Below are 18,550 nucleotides of genomic sequence, written 5' to 3' on the forward strand. Positions count from 1 at the left end.
TCTGTGTGGGTTCCTGACTCTGTGGGTTCTTTCCTGCTGAAGACAATTCTCTTCCTGTCCCAGCCTAGGGTTAGGGGGCTAAGCCCCAGGCTCTGCCAGTTTGGGTCTCAGCCTCATGGATGAAACTGGCCTGCCGCCCCCAGCCTAGACGAGTGGGCTGAGGGTCAGGGTGGACATGTGTCATACCCCTTGACCTTTGGAGGCCAGGATTGGGTGAGGGGCTGGACAGTGAGTCTCCCTTTGCCTGGGAGGAGGAATTTGGGCTGAGACAATAGGGCCCTGTCTCTTCTGGCTTGGGGGTGGTGCCCCACAGCCCCCAACAAATGCCATCAAGAGATGGAGACAGTTTTCCCCTTGGTGCCTTGGGCTGCCCCTGCCCTTCTGTGACGGCTGCTTTCTTTCCTCAGCTGATCTGGCCTACTTGGCCGTGACCTGCCCTTGCTTTGTCTCCCGCCCTCTCTCCATGTCCTCACATTATCCCACAGTCTGTTAGGCTAGAGGGGGTGGGGTATTGGTTCCTATTAGAGCTTCTGATTTGGGGACCTCCAAAGATTGTGTAGGTCCTGCTGAACGGCACTTGGCTGAGGAGAAGGTAAGGAAGGCAGGGTCTGACTACTGGCCAACCAGCCAGAGTGGGGAGCTAGTTGGAGGGGGCAGGACTGGGAGGGAGGCTGTGTGGTCCAGCCCCTTGGCATCTTCTCACCAGAGAGGCCCACCCGCCAGTGTAGCTGCTGGGGCTGCTACAGCTGCTACGGCTGCAGCCTCCAGGACAGCCTCCAGGACAAGGGACAACAACAGGAGGAGAGGTGGGTGCATAGGAGAGGATGTCAATGGTAGGAAGAACTGGCATCACTTCGCCTTTCAGTGCGGATGAATGAGGGGGAGGGCTTCTGAGCGACGGGTGTGGGGTATGCGTGAGGGTGTGGGGGAGCAGCGGTGGACGAGATGTGTTCAGGATGCTTGGGTTTGGGTGTAAGGTGTGTACACTTGCAGAGGTAACATTCTTAGTGTGCAAGGGATGTTTAGGAAGGCTGAGAGTGGTGAGTGTTAGGGGCGTTAGGGGCAAGCCTGGTTGAGGGCCATGGCTTGCTAGATGTGCAGGTGCCCAGACCGTGTGAGTGGCTCAGGAAAGTCAATGTGCTGACCTCAGACTGCTTTTGAGGACCTCACCTAGACCAAAGAGAAGGGAAGAGCTCCTGTAACTGCTTGTCTGCAGCCCTCAGAGTGAAAGCCATGGAGCCCTGGGCTGGGTGCTGCATTTTCCTACGAGGATTCTCATTCCTCCTGGTACTGATGACAGAAGGGGCCAAAGGAGGACCTTTCAAAGAAAGGTGACAGCCAGCGGGGGTGGGGGTATCTTTGGGCAAAAGAATGGAAAGTTCTGAATGAAGGCAAGAGACCTGGGTGGGGTGGGGGGATGGGAGGGGGTGCCTGGTCTCGATTGTGAGTTGCTGAGGGCCAGACACACTCCCTGTCTTCTACCTTCCCCCGCTGGTGTCCCTGCAGTTTGGGAGTGTGCTCCAAGCAGACGCTGCTGGTTCCACTCCGTTACAATGAGTCCTACAGTCAACCAGTGTACAGACCCTACCTGACCCTGTGTGCTGGAAGGCGCATATGTAGCACCTACAGGTGAGAGGTGAAGCCCTAGGGCTCCCGGATCTCTGAAAGGGATCCCAAGAACCAAGCCCAGGATGGGTACCCGGAATTCTGAACCTGCTTCCCTGTTCTAGGACCACGTACCGCGTGGCCTGGAGGGAAGTGAGGCGGGAGGTACAGCAGACACATGTGGTGTGCTGCCAGGGCTGGAAGAAGCCACACCCAGGAGCTCTCACCTGTGAAGGTGAGGCTGGGACTTTTGGCTGTGGCACTTCCCTCCTGCTGGGGAGCCAGTCCGTTGTCTGGGTCTTAACTCTCCTCTCACATGCACCCCAGCCATCTGCTCTAAGCCTTGTCTTAATGGAGGTGTGTGCGCCGGACCGGACCAGTGCGAGTGTGCCTCAGGCTGGGCAGGGAAGCACTGCCACGTGGGTGAGCAGGATAGCTCCGCCCCTCCCCTGCACGGGCAGTGGGGGTGGGTGCTGGGAACGGGATCGCCCCACCCACCCTAGGCATCCTGCCCCCTTCAACTCCCTCCTCTTTCTGGTCACTAGATGTGGATGAATGCAGGACCAGCCTTACCCTCTGCTCTCATGGCTGTCTCAACACGCTGGGCAGCTTCACCTGCAGCTGTCCGAACCCCCTGGTGCTGGGGCCCGATGGACGCGCCTGTGCAGGGGGCCCTCCGGAGTCCTCGACGAGTGCTGGCATCCTCAGTGTGGCAGGTGGGTGTGGGGCACCTGTGGGGTGGCCTGGTCTCTGCAGAGGCGCCGGGGAAGGCCACGCTCTGTTCTCCTTTGCCCTAGTTCGGGAAGCAGACAGCGAGGAGCATGCCCTGAGGCGGGAGGTTGCAGAGCTTCGTGGGCGTCTAGAGAGGCTGGAGCAGGTGAGCAGCTGGGAGTGGCGCGGCTGCCAGTGTTCCTGGGCCCCTGCCAGCATCCTGAGGTACCACTTTCCTTTGTAGTGGGCCACACAGGCTGGGGCCTGGGTTCGAGCAGTGCTGCCGGTGGCCCCTGAAGACCTGCGGCCTGAACAGGTGGCTGAACTTTGGGGCCGGGGTGACAGGATCGAGTCCCTCAGTGACCAGGTGCTGCTACTGGAGGAAAGGCTGGGTGCCTGTGAGTCCCCCGCTCCTCCTCCATGATTGAAGACCCAGCCTCAAGTCAGCACTGCACTCCTGAAACCCTCCCTCCCACACTGTCCTCGCCCTGTCCTGGTCCCCAGGCCACTTGTGTGTTGTTGGGCGACAGGTCTCCAGGCCACAGCCACCTTGCCACTTTGCCATTAACCAGGTTCCTGTGAGGACAACAGCCTGGGCCCAGGCCTCCATGGATGACAAGGAATGCCGGCAGCGGCTGGGGTCCCTAACTCACACAGAAACTATGCCTGCTAACGTGGGATCCCAAGATCTGGTACCAACCCCGAGGTGCTACAGCCACAGAGAACCCCACGTCTCTCTTTCTCTTTATTTCCAGTTGCTTGCTGTTATCCAGATAATAAAAACCAACCACACAAAACTGGATCCCGCCCGTTCCTTCTTCCCCCAGTCTACCTCCTGGGTTTGAGGAATGGGTCTAGAGTGGGAGGCAGGGGGGCCAGCGCCACTGGGAGGAAATGAAAATTGACCCGGGAGGGAGGTACCTCAAAGAAAGAAATAAATTAAGTGCCCCGCTCTCCCTCTTGCCAGAGTCAGGTTCTTCTCCCTAAGGCCCCAGGGAGGAGAGAGCACAGCTTCTGGCACCTGCCTCTCCAGAATTTGGTTAGATGGTGTGGGCCAGGGCCCTGAAGACCACTACTGGGGGCAGGGGTGTGGTGTGGCGGGGACACAGACATTGGCATGTGGAGTGTGCTCAGCCCCGGGCATGGGCAGGGACGAGAGACCTCTGAGTGACAAGAGCCAGCCCCACGGAGGGTGACAGCCCCATGGAGATGGAGGGTGACAGTGCTGAGGCAGTCCCCAGGTGAGCCGGTGAGGAGTGTCAGGTTCAGCTTCCAGCCACAGGACGGGGGAGTCCTCAGTAGCAGGTGAGCCCAGTCAGTCTGCAGACTTGGGGTGAGGGGTGGACTGCTCCACAGAACAGATGAGTTCATTGTCCAGTGTAGGGCGGAGAGGGAGAGAAGGCCACAAAGAGACCACTAGGGAAGGGATGGGATGGAATGTCTCCCACCCTTGTATCATGAGCCACTTGAGATGAGGGTAGGCAATAGTCCCACAAGACAAGATGGCAGGTGGGCTTGGAGTGGAGACTGCACCCACGCAGGAGAGTCCATGGGTGGGGCAGGGACAGAACATGGAGTGACATTCACTTCAGAAGTTGAGGATTCCAAAAGGAGAGTAGGGAGTGGGGACCAGGGAAGTGGGCCTGGCCCTGCCTCAGGCCCTGTGTCAGGTATGGGGAGGAAGAAGGGGAGGACGGGTGGAGCTCAGAGCCGGGCCTCGCCCGCTCCCCCAGGCTTCTTTAGACAATCGCCACCACCCAGGCCATCAGTGGAGATCTCCCGGAAGATGGTGAGCATGGAGTGCCGGACTCTGTCTGCCAGAGCTGGGACATCATCTGGTGTGAGCCCTTCTGTGGGCACTGGGGGCAGCACCCGGACCTGACATCGCCCTGGTGGGATGAGGAGGAGCATCTATGTGACCAGCACTCTGGGATCCCGGCCACCTGCGGGGCCAGCCCACCACTCCACCATCCCGCCACCATCCCGCCACCATCCCGCCACCGTCCCTGTTCCATCCAACAGCTGACAAAGTCCCCAGGCCTCTGTCCAGGCTGCAGTGTGCGGCCAGTGTTCAAACTGTCATCAGTCCAGCTCACTCCCCTCCCAGACAGTACTACCCACCTGCCATGGCCCCTGTCTCAGGGGCATCCCCCAGCCTCCCATGATCGTTCTGGCTCCACCCTCCCCAGGGATATCGACCTGGGGCGCTCACCAGAGGTGAAGCGGCGTTCCTTTTTGCAGTAGAAGTCTTGATAGGAGGACATGACAATGGGGACGATGGGGACCTGGGAGGAGGCAGAGCAGTGAGTGCACCTGTCCTGGGTGGGGAGGGGTGGGTCTGGGTGCTGATGCTACAATCAATCACCTGGGCCTGTACTGCAAGGTGGAAGGCGCCTCGTTTGAAGGGCAGCATGGAGCCATTGTGGTTTCTTGTTCCTTCAGGAAAAACCCAGACTCTCACCTGAGGGAGGCCAGAGCACATATAAGGAAGGGCACAGCACCGACTATTGTGGTTTGCAACCATTCGCTCCCCAATCCCCAAATCCCCATCTGAGGAAGACTCACATCCTGGGTGAGCAGGGTCTGGGCCACCTCGGACATGACACTGATAGCGTCTCCTGTGCGTTTCCGGTCAATGAAGATGACTCCTGCCAGCCAGCAGGCCAGCCCGGCAGAGCCAGCCCATAATAGTTCACGCTTGGCAATGGGCACACAGCGATCTGGCAGTACCTCCATCATTCCTTGGCGGGGTGTGGGATGGGGAACAGATCAGGGCACAAGCAACATTCTAGGAGGCACCACCTAGCCCAGGTTACTCCCCCACACACTGAGGACTGGGTGGTAAAAGGCCTGGGAATCGGGACTGACACAGGTATGTGAACCTGCAGGGTCAGACCCACCCCGGGGGAAGGAGACCTGAGGAAGGGTGACCCACCCCAGGGAAGGAGGCCTGAGGAGAAGTGACCCACCCCAGGGGAAGGAGACCTGAGGAAGGGTGACCCACCCCGGGGGAAGGAGACCTGAGGAGAAGTGAGCCATGGGGTGGGGGGTGGGGCCTGAGGAGAAGTGACCCACCCCTGGGGGAAGGAGACCTGAGGCGAAGTGACCCACCCTAGGGGAAGGAGACCTAAGGAGGGGTGGCATCCAAGAGGAGGTTAAAGCAGGTGTGGGGAGGGACCAGAAGAGAAGGCTCTACTAGAGGACTGGGCCCTGTGACAGGCCTCACCAAGCAGGTCGAGGGAACTCTGGTGGTTGGAGACAACAACGTAGGGCTGTGTGGGAGGGAAGTGCTGAGCCCCCCGCACCTCCACTCGGATCCCATACAAGTATTTGACGTGGAGCAGCAGCAGACGCAAGATCCTGTGGGGTCATTGCAAGGGGGCGTCAGTGGATCCCACATGCATGCCTCTGCGGCCCCTACCTACTCCTCACATTCTGGCCACCTCTGTGGTACTCTCCCCCATCCTTGTCTCTGGGTTCTTCTCCCCTGCAAATCTTCCACTCCCTTTTCCCCCTAAGGATCCCCCAAGACCCCCCACTTCTTGGCCCTTCAACTCTTACTTCATGTTCTCGACATTGCGTCCTCGAACGGCGCACACAGGGATCGCGAGTATTGCCAGGAAGAGGATCCAACCATTGTAGAAGGCCATCTTGAAGAAATACTTGGCACTGGAGCTGCAGAACCACAGGGTGGACAGCAGGAGGAGGAGCAGCAGCAGCAGCGCCGTCCAGGCCCCGGGCCACAGCTCCATTCTGGTCACCTGTGGACGGGAAGAGCCAGGTTAACCAGGCACGGTGGGCAGAGCTGAACGAGGTTCCAAGGGTCCAGAGTGGGGAGGAACTCAGTCAGACAGCTCTTCTCTGCTGCTCCGGGTCTCTAGATGTAGACAGACAAGAGCCCCAAACACCTGTGCTCCCAGGCAAGGAAAGCGGGACAGCAGCACGCAACACTGGGGGCACACGCGGTGGCTGGAAGACACTATGGTTTTTGAGGCAGAGTTTCATTCCAATTCAAGCTGACCTGGAACTCTGCAGTCCAGGCTGGCCTCTAACTAACTCATAGTGACCGACACTCCTGTCTCCTACATGCCAAGGTGACAGCCAGCACAGGGCACCAAGACCTGCTCTGGGCAGGTAGTCTACAACACGTGTACCGTCCACTTCCAATGGAGAGGGAGCTGAGATTGTTAAATGCACACCAGACTTGAGGATTCTGGGTAAAAAACGGCCGTGTAAACCATCCCATTAGTGCTCGCCCCACCTCCCAGTGCGAGGGGGGAGGGGGGCCCTGCTGCGCATGCAAGGTAAGAGTTCCACCACCTGACCTAATCTTTTACCGATTCCTTCTGGATCTACTGGCTTCGGTCAAAAATACCAACAAAACAGACCTGCTTCTCTTTGCCTTTTATACTGTGGTTATCAGAAATTTAAAACTAAAGGGCAGCCCTATTTCATGCCTGGTGGACAGCGCTGGTCTAAGTGCCATGTTAAACTCTGTACGTGGTCCACACAGCAGTTCAGTTTACATTATCGGTTTCACAGGAAACGACTCCAGGAAAGGGCCTTACCTGAGGCCACCTGGCTCCCACACAGCAGCTTCCAGGTTAACCCGAATCGTCCTGTGCTTCTGAACTCTACTACACTGTCGCTACACATGCACGCGTGTGCACATGTGCATGCGCATGCCAGACGTGGAAACAGTGCCCCAAAAACGCTATGGCACAAGTGACAAGAATGAAGGCTCGTGGCGCAGAAAGTCTCGGCACACAAAGGCTGATAGTCACACACAAGCACACATTTACCGTCAAACCTGGGGATGGATACAGTAAATTCACGTCTAGAAAATTCTCTTCTCCCCAGGCGGAGACCTCTGTGCCCTACACCTAACATACCAAGTGTGCTTCCAGATGGGCAAACAAACCCAACTTTCCTGTCTCTCCTTCTACCCTCATGGAGGGAGGACAGCTGTGTGAGAGGCCATGCCAAGGAAACAGGCCAGAGTCAAAGGAACTTTTAATCCCCTGCCAAGACGGGAAGGAAGAGGGCAGTGTGCGCCGCCTGCCTCCTGGGCCTTTCCTCTTTACTGCACTCTGCCCCTCGGAGGTGACAAGAAGGGGCTTAGCCTGTCTCTCCACGCAGGCTAAAAGCTCTTCCTTCTTTTCAGAGTCTGCCCCACCCCTGCCCTCCCAGAACTCAACAGTGGGCTTTCTGACTGCTCTGCCCAGCCTCTCCCTCCCTGTGCTGTGTACGCTGTACCCTTCGGTCACTGTGCCCTCCACCCCATTCACACATGGCTGCCAGAGATGCTGTCACCTCATCTTGAGTATCTGCCTCTCCAAAGGCCTTTCTTGAAAAGCTGACTTGTACTTCTCTGACCCCATCTTCAAAAATGATTGATTTCATGTCCCCAAATTTGCCACAAGACCTTCATGCTTCTGTTCCCTCTGGCTGGCAGGCCCTGCCTCCTCAGGCTTCACAAACCCAGCGCCACTTTTCAATGTCTCTGGAACCTGGACAGGCCCATGTTTTCATTACAACTTTTCTCTATTGTCCCTCCATATCCCTAGACTGGTCATGCTCCTGCCTGTACCTCCTAAGTGCAGGGACCAAAGGTGTGTGCCACCTCACCGGCAAAGAGCAGTGGTTGTCAAGGTGTAGAAATGTAAACTCTCGGGGTTGGGGATTTAGCTCAGTGGTAGAGCGCTTGCCTAGGAAGCGCAAGGCCCTGGGTTCGGTCCCCAGCTCTGAAAAAAAGAACCAAAAAAAAAAAAAAAAAAAAAAAAAGAAATGTAAACTCTCGTGCCTCACCCACACACATAATGAGCCAATCACGGCACCAGGCCAATCTGTATGTTAATGTGCCTTCCAGGTAAGTCTTACACTGCCTGCCTTGACACCTCCTGATGGTAAGTGCTTTAGGTAAAATGTTCACTGCTCTTTTTCCTGCCCAGCTTCCTCCAAACTGTAAAGACTTCAGGCCAGGATTGTGTCTTATTCTCAATGCTGTGGGAACAAATGGTGCTCAGCGAGTCTTGGTGAATGGATTATGTGGCCATGGACACGACCTCACTGTCCGGCAAATGCTAGGCAGCATGGTTCCCTTCTGTTTCCTCTCGTTTTTGCTTCTGCAGTGCAGAGACATTGTGCTGGGCAGCTCTGATCAGCACAGATCGATACCTTTTCAGGTGTGTTAATCAGGAAAGGGCATCCCCCCCCCCCCCCAAAACACTGACAACAAGCTTCATTCAGAACAACCCATTCTAAACGCGCACGGCCAGAGGGAAGCCTCAGGGACAGAAGTTACATCAGGAAGATGCTGTCTCAGACAGTATGCACAACGGGACCAACATGTCACCACACTCCTGTCACCAAACGTGCCAACCCTGCCAAGAGTGGGGCACAAACAGTGGTTCATCCATGAACACAACTGGGGGCTCCCCACGGATAGACATGGATTAAGCTGTGACACAGACTATAAACCCAGCCCATGGAGAAACAGATGTGAAGAGACAGGCTGGGTGGTCAGTAAAGCAAAGGGAGAACGGTCCTTTGGGATATGGGTGTTGTGACACAAACATGTAAGGAATACCAGGCTAGCCTTGGCTAAATGTCAAACTCAAGGCCAGCGTAGGGTATGTGAAACTGCCAAGGGGGTGGGTGGGGCCGGAGGTGATAAAAAAGAAAGAAGGAAAAGAGAATTCTTAGTCCGGGCATGGTGGCATATGCTTTTCATCCCAGCACTTGGAAGGCAGAGACAGGTGAGCCTGAGGTTAGCCAGGACTACATAGAGACCCTGTCTCAAAACAAAACAACAAAACTTGGCGGAATTAAAAGTAATACTTGTGTAACACTTGGCCTGATGAAGGGATCATCTTTAGACAGAAATGTTTGAAGATTCATAAACATGTTGGGATGCCAAACGGGTTAATGAGCAATCAATCACAACGAATTTAGGAAATAAATGGCAGGTAAAACTAGTACATCAACATGTCACACCACGGGCATGCAGATTTGTGGTGAGAACCAAGTCCTCCAATAAAACAGGCTCCTGTGGTCACAACAGGGCTGAAGCCACTGAATCAGTGCAGCTCTGGACACCTGTGAGGCGGAGGGGCTGAGCTAAGTCAAACAGGGGAGACAAGAGCATCGAGGCAACGCAGAAAACGCCCAACAGGTGAAACATGCCAAGTCCTCGCATAAATTTGACACTGGAGCATGTCACAAACTGAACTTGAGGCATGGGTGTAAAATAGGAGAGCCGTTCTGATGGGAGTTTAAACGTCATTCCCTACAGCCTGTGAGGAGAGCACAGGGCTGCACATAAGCTACTCGACCTATCCAAGGCACTCGGGGCCTCCCACAGGACACCGAGTGTTAGTTAAGGGTCTCAGTTTGGAAGGCCTGTTCGAAATAAGTGCTTCTGTGCCTAGAGGTTAACGGTGCCTGATAGCATTCCTCGGAAGCAGACCTGGCTCCTCACCTCCACCCAGAAGTCATGTGGGGCCAAAACGCAGCAGAAGGACTGGGAAACCTGAAGGGAATCCCCTCTTCAAGATCCACACCCCCCACCCCGTCCCAAATTCGGAGTTACCATCCCTCCTCTCATCGCCTCTTGCACTCAGAACGAGCCCTCCACCTCGGAGCCAGTCCCCAGCCCCCGTCGCTCCCATTCTTCCGCTCAGGCCCCTCTCCCCAGCAACCCCGTCCCCAGCCGGCCCTCCCAGCCCCGTCCCTCTCCAGCCCCCTCCTCCCACAGCCTCCCACCCCCTTCCCGCCCACACCTCAATGGGGCGGGGAGCCTGGGGGACGGGCCCCTTCCCCAGCCAGGCTGCGGCAGCGGTGGTGGCGGCTGGCTGTATCTCTGTCTCGGTGTCGGTGCCAAGGGGGCGACAGGATTTGGGGATGTCCTAGCCCCGGCCGATGGAGGGGTGGTGGGAGTGGGAAGCTGGGCCCATACCGGTAGGAATGGTGGGGGGCCGTACCCCCAACACCCTCCCTCCCTCCCTGCCGGCTCTCTGAGGGCCGGGGCTACTGCCGCCGCTATCTCCCCCACCCCTCCCAGCGCCTGCTGACTTCCGGGGCTGGCCAGGAAGTGGGGGGCTATGATGGGCAGCGGGCCCCGCCAATCGCCTCTTCGGAGACCCGCATCTCCTCCCCACGCCTGCCTGGCCTCTCGCTGGCCCCGCCCCGGGGAGCTCAGTGGAGCTCGAGGCCTCGGCCAGCTACATCGCTGGGTCCACCGGGTTTCGGCACCTGCTACCCTGCCTCCCTCCCTGCTCTGTTCCTCTGCACCGTCTAGCTTCGTTCGCGTTCTCTCTGACCCCGTTGCCTTCCTTTGAACCCCAGCGCTGTGTAACTCTAGGATCCCCCACCCCCCCTTTTCCTGTCCCCATTTCAATCACAAACGTTTATGAAGTACCTTCTGAACTCGAGCATTAAGTTCACCTTTTCTGTCCAGGACTCCGGCTTTCCCCGAATAGTTGTCCAGCTTTCTGTCCACTTGCCCTTTGTCCCTGGTCTTCATCTCCTCCACCCACCTTCGGTCTTTAAAGATAAAAGGGGCCCTCTCTGACCTCTGTCCCTTACGAGCTTGTTTGCTTACGTACTCTCCTAGCTCTTCATTCACCCAATCTGAGCCAAACCCTCCCCTTCCAACACAGAATCTGGCCGCAGGCTTTGGTAGTGTGTGCTTGTAATAGCAGCACGCGAGAGCCTGGAACAGGAGTATCCGAGTTTGAGGCTATCGTTGAAACTTGTGAGAATCTTAAGTTCTTTCTTTCGATGGGATCTGGACAAGAAAACGCTGCTTCCTAAGGGCGATAGAATGATGGGACGAGCCATGTGTTCTACAGGACCAGTCCATCTACTCCTACCTCCATAGTCGCCACTTCAGCATCTAAACCTCTTTAATACTCCAGAATCCTCGCTTCTCCGCACCTCCTCCTCTATAGAGTCCCAGCTTCTCACCTTTATTCCTCAGTCACACAGGCCCTTTTAAAGGTATCGGATAATCCTTAGCTAGCTTGTTCTTGTCTCCCGCCCATGGACACCTTTGCCCTGGGTTTACGTGGCTTGGTGAAGAGCCCTCGGTAGTGAGAGGACTGTTACCTAATTCTGGGCCTTGGGCCACAGTGAGGGTCACTGACTGTTGGAACGGTTCAGCCAGGAAGAAGATCCAAATCTCTGCAGGGCAAATTACAAGGAAGGGGCGGATCTACTCCATCCTGCGGCGGGTCACCTAGGGATCGGACCCTGCCCTTTGGGCGCCCACTCATAAGGGGGTGGAACCAGTCAGTCCTTTTCTGCTTTTAAGGTCTAGAACGGAGTTGAGGTCCACTGTGGTCTGCTGGGTCACATCACAACGGTGGGCCTTGGGCTCGGTCCTGCTGTGAGAATCACCTAGAGAGGCCGAGCGGTCCAACCGAGAGAGTGGGGTTAACACCAGCGCTACTGGCCGACGGCCGCACCATCCACACGTCGGGCTAACCCCAGTTCTGCTCCCCGCTTTTCGAAGAGGGAGGGGCGGACCCAAGGTCTTCCCTCTACGTCACCCAAGGAGGCCGGAGCCATCTTGAACCCTGCGACCCTGGTACTTCTGCTCTTTTTTCCTTCCGAGCTCTGCACCGTCTCTCCAGGGCTCGGCCAATCAGCGGCGAAGTAAACCGCCCAATCAAGACCAGAGAGAGTCCCCGCCGGAAGACCCGGATGAGACCGAGCCAAGGCCTTTGAACTGCAAGCCCCGCCAATAGCAGAACGGTTGCCATGGTGACGAGATAGAGTGAAGGGGTGGGACCGGAGCCGGCACAGCCTTCGTCCGGTTGGCCCATTCCATGCCCCCCCGCCCCGCTTATTGCGCATGCTCATCCTTCCGTGTCGTGCCAGCCAATCATTTGATTTGGAACCGTCCGCTCTAAAGTCCAATAGGAACCCGGACATTCTTCGAAAGAGGAAGAGAAGGAAAGAAAGCGGTTCATAGTGGGCGAGTTCTGTGGGCCTGGGCCAATCCCTTCTCAGCTCTGGCTATGACTGACAGCTACACAGACGAATCAAAGCCTCTCTAGCTGAGCGACAACACCGGCCTAACTCATTATTACCAATCCCTCGGCAGTGCGTAGTGACTGAAGCTTTATCAGCCAATCATCATCGGGCAAGGGTAGGACTCCCACACCTTTTTCCGCCCCCCGACTCTTTGGATCAATCGTGTCCTTTGATCCTGGATGATGGGCAGGCCCCTCGACCAATACTGATGAGAAAACCTTGAAGTCTGCCCAACGATCGTGGGCAGAAGGCGGTCCTGCTTTGTTGGGGCGTGAGTGTGTGTGTGTGCCCGTGTGTGTGCCGTGTGTGAGTGTATATGTGTGTGTGCCTGGGGGTACTGAGGGCTACGTGGGGGCGAAGCAGAACTTGCCATGGCAGCAGCAGAGGAAGAGGACGGGGGCCCCGAAGGGCCAAATCGCGAGCGGGGCGGGGCGAGCGCGACCTTCGAATGTAATATATGTTTGGAGACAGCTCGCGAAGCTGTGGTCAGCGTGTGTGGCCACCTCTATTGGTGAGAATCCGAGGCAGGGGCTTGGGGTAAGGCGGCGGGACTCATCTTTGTGTTGGGGAGCCCGAGAGCGGGAACCATGCAGTTTTTTCAGATGACCCGAGGGGCACCCCCGCCCCCCGCCCCACATACAGGTAGGGGAGGCCTGAAGTGGGGACTTGTGTCATTGCTGGTGTGTGTATGTGGGGGGGGGTGAGGGAAGGGTCGTGTCAGTACAGATGAGATGTCTGGAAAGGAGGGTCGTAGGAAGCGGTACGTGGTATTCTAGGAGGAGGGATGGGAAATGAGAGATGTTGCATATTCCTGCATGGGAGATTTGAACCAGAGTACCCCGTTAGATCTACCCAGCTGTTGAGATAAAAATAGATGAGAGACTTTTCAGTTTAGGGAATGTGCCTCTCGGTGGAGGAGAGAAAGATCTAGGGACTTTGGACCTAGCTGTGGGTCGTATTGAGATGAGATGTGGGAGGGGGTGGAGGACCAGGGCATTGTGTAAGGACAAGATGGAGAGGTTAAAGGGTCGCGGAGAGAGGGGGGTTTATTGAGCTTGAAGTGAGAAGGAAAGGAACAGTGTGTGGGTGTATGTTAATGATGGGAGTCTGGAGGATTAGGAGCAAGAATGGAGTTCGGGCTGAAAGGAAACCTGTTGAATTGGGAAGTCAAGTTCGGAGGCAGAAGGAGGAGAGGTTTTGAAGGAGGTGTGTGTGTGTGTGTGTGTGTGTGTGTGTGTGTGTAAAGAGACAGGGAAGAGAGACACCTGAAGAGAGGAAAGACTCAGATGTGTTGAGGATCATATGTGAGATGTGAGTACCTTCGAAGTTTGGGTGTCAAAGACGAGAGGTTGGAAAAGGCAAGTTAGCAAGTATTCTATAAGTTGTCAGGAGAGATAAATAGTATTATAGCAGCAGTACCTGGGAGGACTGGCCATGAGCTTCCATGTTCTGGGGTCTGCAGCTCTCTCCTGTAGTTTGACACGTGCTTTTTTTTTTTTTTTTTTTAAATCCAGTTGGCCCTGTCTCCATCAGGTATGTATTCATGAGGTGGACAGGGAGACAGGGAGGCTCAAGGAGCTTGGAGACCCTCTTTGTACTCGAAAACACTTCATATTTTCTTCCCAGTGGCTGGAGACACGGCCAGACCGGCAAGAATGCCCGGTGTGTAAAGCCGGAATAAGCAGGGAGAAGGTCGTCCCTCTTTATGGTCGAGGGAGCCAGAAGCCACAGGATCCCAGGTGAGACCCGAGTGATGCTAAGGGGAGCTGAAGGCTTCGTCCCAAGACAGGAATGCTTGACCCCTCTCTCCTTCCTCTCAGATTGAAAACCCCACCCCGCCCTCAGGGCCAGCGGCCAGCTCCGGAGAGCAGAGGGGTGAGTCTCCCTGTCCAGCTGTGTCCCTCCGGTGCCCAAGCCTGTGGGTTTCCTTCATCTTCCCTGCCTCCCTAGGGGTTCCAGCCATTCGGTGATGCAGGGGGATTTCACTTCTCCTTTGGTGTTGGCGCCTTCCCCTTTGGCTTCTTTACCACCGTGTTCAATGCCCACGAGCCTTTCCGAAGGGGTGCAGGTAAGAATTTTCCCTTGGCTCCCACCGGGGTCCTCTCCTGGCCCTACAAGGTTGTGAAGCTTTCCTTTCCCCTACAGGTGTGGATCTGGGGCAGGGTCACCCAGCCTCCAGCTGGCAAGATTCCTTGTTCCTGTTCCTCGCCATCTTTTTCTTTTTCTGGCTGCTCAGTATTTGAGCCGCATCTCCTCCCTGCCCACCTCCAGCTAGAGGAGAATCAGTATTGGGAGTCCCTTGCTGGCCCTTCCTTGCTTCCGGACCACCCTCTTACTTCCATGACCCATCTCTTTGCCGAGGCCTCTTTCGGGAGGACGTGGGGAGGAGTGAGCAGTATGCTTACCATGGGAGTGCCTGCTGCTGTGTACTGCTGGCCCAGTAGCACAGACACGCCCAGCCTGGAGGACTAGACAGGTGTCTGGTTCTCCCCTCTCCCAAGCCTTTGCTTTCCCCAAGATTTCTTGATTTGGTGTTTAAAGGTGGGCTCTCCCCAACTCCTCCACTCGACTTAATTTAATTTTTCTCTCCACACTGTCTAATATGAATTTTGACTCTTTTAAGTGTCTCTTTCCACCCCTCACTACCTCCTTTATTACAAATTCAAATAATAATAATAATAATAATGATAATAATAATAAATGAAATGCATTGCTGGGAAGTCTCTCCAGTCCCTTCCTTCAGGACAGTGCTGCCCTGCCCACTCTGCCCAGCCTGAATAGACCTCGGTGCGGTGGGAGGCATGGACTGTGCTCCTCCCCTACAAGGTCCCCGGGGATGCAGGAGTGAGATTGCCGCTCTCCCACACACAGACAACAAGCCGGCAACATGTGTCAGGTGTTTACTCAGCATGGATCATGTGGGCTCTGGTTGGAGAAGAAAGTGGCTCGAGGTTGAATTGGGATCGTAGAGTGGGGGAGCTCGTCTGGAGCCAGCACAGCTGAGGTCGGAAGCTGAAGGAGACAGGGTTTGCCTGGGCGCTCTTAAGGTCCCCCTGCACCATTCTCTGGCATTTCCGCTTCCTCTGACTGATTCAGCTCTGCACGTTCCTCCTCGTCCTCCTGGCTTTCTGGGGCCTTCCTGAGAAGGAACAGTGGTGTGGTAACCCACTGGCCCACTCCAACAGCCCTCACATGCCGCCCCAGAACCCACTGGCTTTCACTCACCTCTCCTCGAGTCTGGGTTGTCGTTTTCGCCACAGGATGGCCCCAATGAGCAGAGCGGCTATTCCCAGGCCTCCCAGGATCCCTAAGGCCAGGGCTAGCGTTCCCAGCCCAGACCCATCCACAGAGCCTGGAAGGACATAGGGAAGATTGAGGGCATAGCTCTAGCGTACACCACTCCTTCCTTGTGACCCTAGCCACACAAGGCAGCCATGTGCTTCTCTCTGATTGACTCCTAGTCCCTCACCTGCAGCTTGTCCTTCATCACCGGTTTCTGGAAGACAGTGGTCAGAGGGAAGACAAGCTCAGACCCAGTGGCATCTCCCCTCAGTGGAGAAGCTGGGCTTTACTCTTGACAAGCTTCCCCCTGCCCCCCCCCCCCCAGCTGGGGACCAAACCCAGGGCCTTGTGCTTGCTAGGCAAGCGCTCTCCCACTGAGCTAAATCCCCAACCCCTCCTGACAGGCTTTTGAGTGCACCGAGGAAGGGGTGGCATGGCTATTGGGGTTCATGTCTGAGTGGGGTAGGGAGTTGGCGTCTTGTGTCCCTCACCTGAGCCCCAGGATCCCTGGGATTTGGGGAGGGGTTACCTGTGACCCTGATGTTGACAGGAGGGCTTTCCTGAGGTCCATGGCTAGGGTGGGTGGCCACGCAGCTGTAGATGCCCTCATCCTCATGCCCTACCTCAGGGAGGAGCAGCACAGGGCTGGGGGCAAGGGGCAGGGGTGTGCCCTGATGGAAAGGGGCAGGGGGCTGTTAGAAACCCTGTGCACACATCCCGGACTCTTCATTTCCACGGCCAAACATTCTGTCTCCCAGCCCACGCAGTTCTTAGGCCACCTTCCCTGCATCAGCCCTCTGCCTGTCGTTCCCAGCCCTCAGGCCTTCAGGTCACTCACATCTTTTATCCAGTGGATTTGAGGGGGAGGCTGGGCAGAGATGGCACAGGTCAGGGTCACGGTCCCACCAGGAGCGACTGTTCCACCTTCAGGCTCAACCAACAGCTGAATGCCCTCTGGAGGCAGGGGCTCTGGGTGGGCATGGGCATGAGGTCCATCAGGACACCTGGCAGCCAGCCTGATGACCCTGGCATTGACCCGTCTCCCTGAGAGCCAGACTGGGCCCTTCCTCCCTACTCACCCCTGACTCGGGGCTGGATGGGGGCTGTGTTCAGGGGTCTGTGCCGAGGAAGGCCCAGGCTGAAGCTGCAGGAATAGGTAGGAGTGGTCCCTCCTTGGGCTGGGGTCACTGTGAGCTCTGACCGAAGCGTGAAGAGTCCCGTCTCAGGGTGCCTCCTGGTCTCCTCCTTCACAACTGTCCCTGTAGTGCGTATGATGAGATCAGACACCCAGAGCGGTATGGAGGGCCATCAGGAAGAAGGTGGTTGGGTGTGGGGCACCCTGGCACTCACCTTTGCCATCAGGAATCAGAGGTTTCCCATCCAAGTGCCAGCTAAGGGTCCCTGCAGGGTAGCTCCCCTCAGACACACACGTCCCCACCTGGACAAAGAATGGAGACCTTGTCCTCTCTGTGGAAGGCAACATGGGCACACAACAGCATCCAAAGGACCCTCTCTGTTTTCTTGTTTTTCTCCTACTACCTTATTAGGGACATTGGCTGTGAGTTCAGAGGCAGGATTCACAATTTCCGGCTTCCCAGGAATCTCTAGAGGGAAAATTCAGTCATAATTTCTCACACTCCAGGCATGGGAGGAAGGGCCGTGGAGATCAGAGGTCCAGACACACCAGGGCTAAGAGTCAAGGGTGGGGGTTGGGGGGTTGTAAATGAAGGCTTTTTGTTAAATGCAAAGTGACTTAGCCACGGCCTGGAACCCTTACGGTAGACTCGGACTCGGTAGTTGGACTTGACCTCCTTCCCAAGCCTGTTAGTTGCCCGACACCGGAAAGTCCCCTCATCGACAATTCCGATAGCTGGAAGGAGGAGTGAACCATTGGGGAGGATTCGAGCCACACTGTCCCAGGGGTCTCCCTGGGGAGAGAGGACCTTCCAAGCTTCAGTCCTTCCTGTGTTCTGCAAAGAAGAGAAAAACCTAAGCGGACTGGGCCCTCTGGGGAAGAACTGCTTAGTCAGGGCCGGGTGCTGGGGACCCTCGAGGAGGGCTTTTGGTGGCCAGGTGTGTGGCCAGGTGTGTGTGTGGGTGGGTGGGGTCCTGCTTACCAGTTTCCATTCTAGCTTCTGGGTTGGCTTCTTAGGGGCCCCCTTACAGCTCAGCATAAGTGGCTCTCCGATCCGGGCTGTGATGTTCTGACCACCAGCTACGGCTCCTGGGTGGTAACATCATTGTAGAAGGGTGGAAGGGGAGAGAGAGGCAGGGCTGGTGGGTGTAGGGCAGGGTAGGTTTGGGTTTTTGGGAAGTGGTGCCCAGTCTCAGGGGCAGGAGGGGGTATTTCTAGGGAGAAGAGGTCCTGGGGGGATGGGAGCAGGGCAGCTGATGGGGAGAGTTGGTGGGGTTGGGAATAGCTCACCCCACAGAGCAAGAACCAGTACCCAGGCTCTAGCTACTGTCCCCGTTGGCATGGTGCTTCCTTCCCAGGCTCCTGGTTCTGTCTGCCCCACTTCCTACTGTGGCTACTGCCCTAGGTGGGGCTTGCACCCTCTACCCTGCCCCCAACTGCCATCTTGTCCCATCAGAGAATGCCAGGAATTTGTGCTTCTGGGACAAGAGTCCTTCAGGTACTAGAAGCAATCTCACCCCACCTGAGGACACTGGCAGTCTTCGGACACAACCTCTCCCTAGGGTAGGGTTCTACACCAATAAAAAATCTCATTTCCTTCAGCCCACCGAGGTCCATGAGTCCCACCAGCTCACTAGTGCTCTATCTTGACCTGGGCGGGTTATTAGGCAGCATGGTCCAGCCTGGTCTGTTGTCTTTCTGAGTGAATCTTTGTAGTGGGGACTGGCCTCGAGCCAGTTGGAGCCTTGTAATAATTCTTTGGGGATAGGGTTTTTTTGT

The 18,550-nt window shown here is 56.3% G+C and overlaps 4 protein-coding genes across 18 annotated transcripts; 2 read left to right on the forward strand and 2 right to left on the reverse strand.

The window, feature by feature from the left end:
* Positions 1-11: 11 nt before the first annotated feature.
* Egfl8 (EGF-like-domain, multiple 8) lies at positions 12-3,113 on the forward strand. Of its 7 annotated transcripts, none has more exons than XM_006255978.5 (10): positions 12-592; positions 707-806; positions 1,217-1,331; positions 1,507-1,629; positions 1,731-1,840; positions 1,933-2,028; positions 2,151-2,321; positions 2,403-2,482; positions 2,561-2,714; positions 2,889-3,113. In XM_006255978.5, exons 3-10 carry the CDS (start codon positions 1,234-1,236, stop codon positions 2,930-2,932), a joined length of 876 nt encoding a protein of 291 aa, XP_006256040.1. In that variant the 5' UTR covers positions 12-592; positions 707-806; positions 1,217-1,233; the 3' UTR covers positions 2,933-3,113. The 7 variants fall into 7 exon arrangements, with proteins under 7 accessions (XP_006256040.1, XP_063135424.1, XP_063135423.1 ...); NM_001004070.3 differs by having other exon boundaries at positions 534-592; positions 1,151-1,331; XM_063279354.1 differs by having other exon boundaries at positions 12-806; positions 1,094-1,331.
* On the reverse strand, positions 3,046-12,012 carry Agpat1 (1-acylglycerol-3-phosphate O-acyltransferase 1). Of its 7 annotated transcripts, none has more exons than XM_063279352.1 (8): positions 11,716-12,012; positions 10,736-10,860; positions 5,878-6,077; positions 5,543-5,676; positions 4,882-5,057; positions 4,682-4,777; positions 4,529-4,601; positions 3,049-4,205 (listed from the first exon to the last, which is right to left on the reverse strand). In XM_063279352.1, exons 2-8 carry the CDS (start codon positions 10,838-10,840, stop codon positions 4,021-4,023), a joined length of 969 nt encoding a protein of 322 aa, XP_063135422.1. In that variant the 5' UTR covers positions 10,841-10,860; positions 11,716-12,012; the 3' UTR covers positions 3,049-4,020. The 7 variants fall into 7 exon arrangements, with proteins under 7 accessions (NP_997623.1, XP_063135422.1, XP_063135419.1 ...); XM_063279349.1 differs by having other exon boundaries at positions 11,425-11,996; XM_063279350.1 differs by having other exon boundaries at positions 11,284-11,996.
* A 500-nt stretch (positions 12,013-12,512) lies between these two features.
* Rnf5 (ring finger protein 5) lies at positions 12,513-15,074 on the forward strand. 2 transcript variants are annotated; one of them, NM_001109025.2, is made up of 6 exons: positions 12,628-12,865; positions 13,869-13,887; positions 13,981-14,093; positions 14,175-14,229; positions 14,305-14,422; positions 14,500-15,074. In NM_001109025.2, exons 1-6 carry the CDS (start codon positions 12,726-12,728, stop codon positions 14,595-14,597), a joined length of 543 nt encoding a protein of 180 aa, NP_001102495.1. In that variant the 5' UTR covers positions 12,628-12,725; the 3' UTR covers positions 14,598-15,074. The 2 variants fall into 2 exon arrangements, with proteins under 2 accessions (XP_063135456.1, NP_001102495.1); XM_063279386.1 differs by having other exon boundaries at positions 12,513-12,865; positions 14,305-15,074.
* Positions 15,075-15,238: 164 nt separating this feature from the next.
* On the reverse strand, positions 15,239-18,437 carry Ager (advanced glycosylation end product-specific receptor). Of its 2 annotated transcripts, NM_053336.2 has the most exons (11): positions 18,062-18,166; positions 17,754-17,860; positions 17,414-17,606; positions 17,176-17,240; positions 16,987-17,074; positions 16,716-16,895; positions 16,475-16,605; positions 16,166-16,307; positions 15,824-15,850; positions 15,580-15,706; positions 15,239-15,493 (listed from the first exon to the last, which is right to left on the reverse strand). In NM_053336.2, exons 1-11 carry the CDS (start codon positions 18,111-18,113, stop codon positions 15,397-15,399), a joined length of 1,209 nt encoding a protein of 402 aa, NP_445788.2. In that variant the 5' UTR covers positions 18,114-18,166; the 3' UTR covers positions 15,239-15,396. The 2 variants fall into 2 exon arrangements, with proteins under 2 accessions (NP_445788.2, XP_006256087.1); XM_006256025.4 differs by lacking the exon at positions 15,824-15,850 and having other exon boundaries at positions 18,062-18,437.
* Between the last annotated feature and the right edge of the window lie 113 nt (positions 18,438-18,550).

The sequence above is a fragment of the Rattus norvegicus genome, chromosome 20 (genome assembly GCF_036323735.1).
Source record: "Rattus norvegicus strain BN/NHsdMcwi chromosome 20, GRCr8, whole genome shotgun sequence".
In the NCBI taxonomy this organism is placed as follows: Eukaryota; Metazoa; Chordata; class Mammalia; order Rodentia; family Muridae; genus Rattus; species Rattus norvegicus.

Coding starts and splice junctions, on each gene's coding strand:
- Agpat1 (XM_063279352.1), bottom strand. CDS start 10,840: ATGAAGACCAGGGACAAAGGGCAAGTGGACAGAAAGCTGGACAACTAT. Junction 4,778..4,881: donor AGACCCTGCTCACCCAGGAT/GTGAGTCTTCCT, acceptor GGCCTCCCTCAG/GTGAGAGTCTGGGTTTTTCC. Junction 4,206..4,528: donor GGAACGCCGCTTCACCTCTG/GTGAGCGCCCCA, acceptor TCATCCCACCAG/GGCGATGTCAGGTCCGGGTG.
- Ager (NM_053336.2), bottom strand. CDS start 18,113: ATGCCAACGGGGACAGTAGCTAGAGCCTGGGTACTGGTTCTTGCTCTG. Junction 17,607..17,753: donor AGAAGCTAGAATGGAAACTG/GTAAGCAGGACC, acceptor TCTTCTTTGCAG/AACACAGGAAGGACTGAAGC. Junction 17,241..17,413: donor CTACCGAGTCCGAGTCTACC/GTAAGGGTTCCA, acceptor TTTTCCCTCTAG/AGATTCCTGGGAAGCCGGAA.
- Rnf5 (XM_063279386.1), top strand. CDS start 12,726: ATGGCAGCAGCAGAGGAAGAGGACGGGGGCCCCGAAGGGCCAAATCGC. Junction 14,094..14,174: donor CAGAAGCCACAGGATCCCAG/GTGAGACCCGAG, acceptor CCTTCCTCTCAG/ATTGAAAACCCCACCCCGCC. Junction 14,230..14,304: donor CAGCTCCGGAGAGCAGAGGG/GTGAGTCTCCCT, acceptor CTGCCTCCCTAG/GGGTTCCAGCCATTCGGTGA.
- Egfl8 (XM_063279354.1), top strand. CDS start 1,234: ATGGAGCCCTGGGCTGGGTGCTGCATTTTCCTACGAGGATTCTCATTC. Junction 2,029..2,150: donor AGGGAAGCACTGCCACGTGG/GTGAGCAGGATA, acceptor TCTGGTCACTAG/ATGTGGATGAATGCAGGACC. Junction 2,715..2,888: donor GGAGGAAAGGCTGGGTGCCT/GTGAGTCCCCCG, acceptor GCCATTAACCAG/GTTCCTGTGAGGACAACAGC.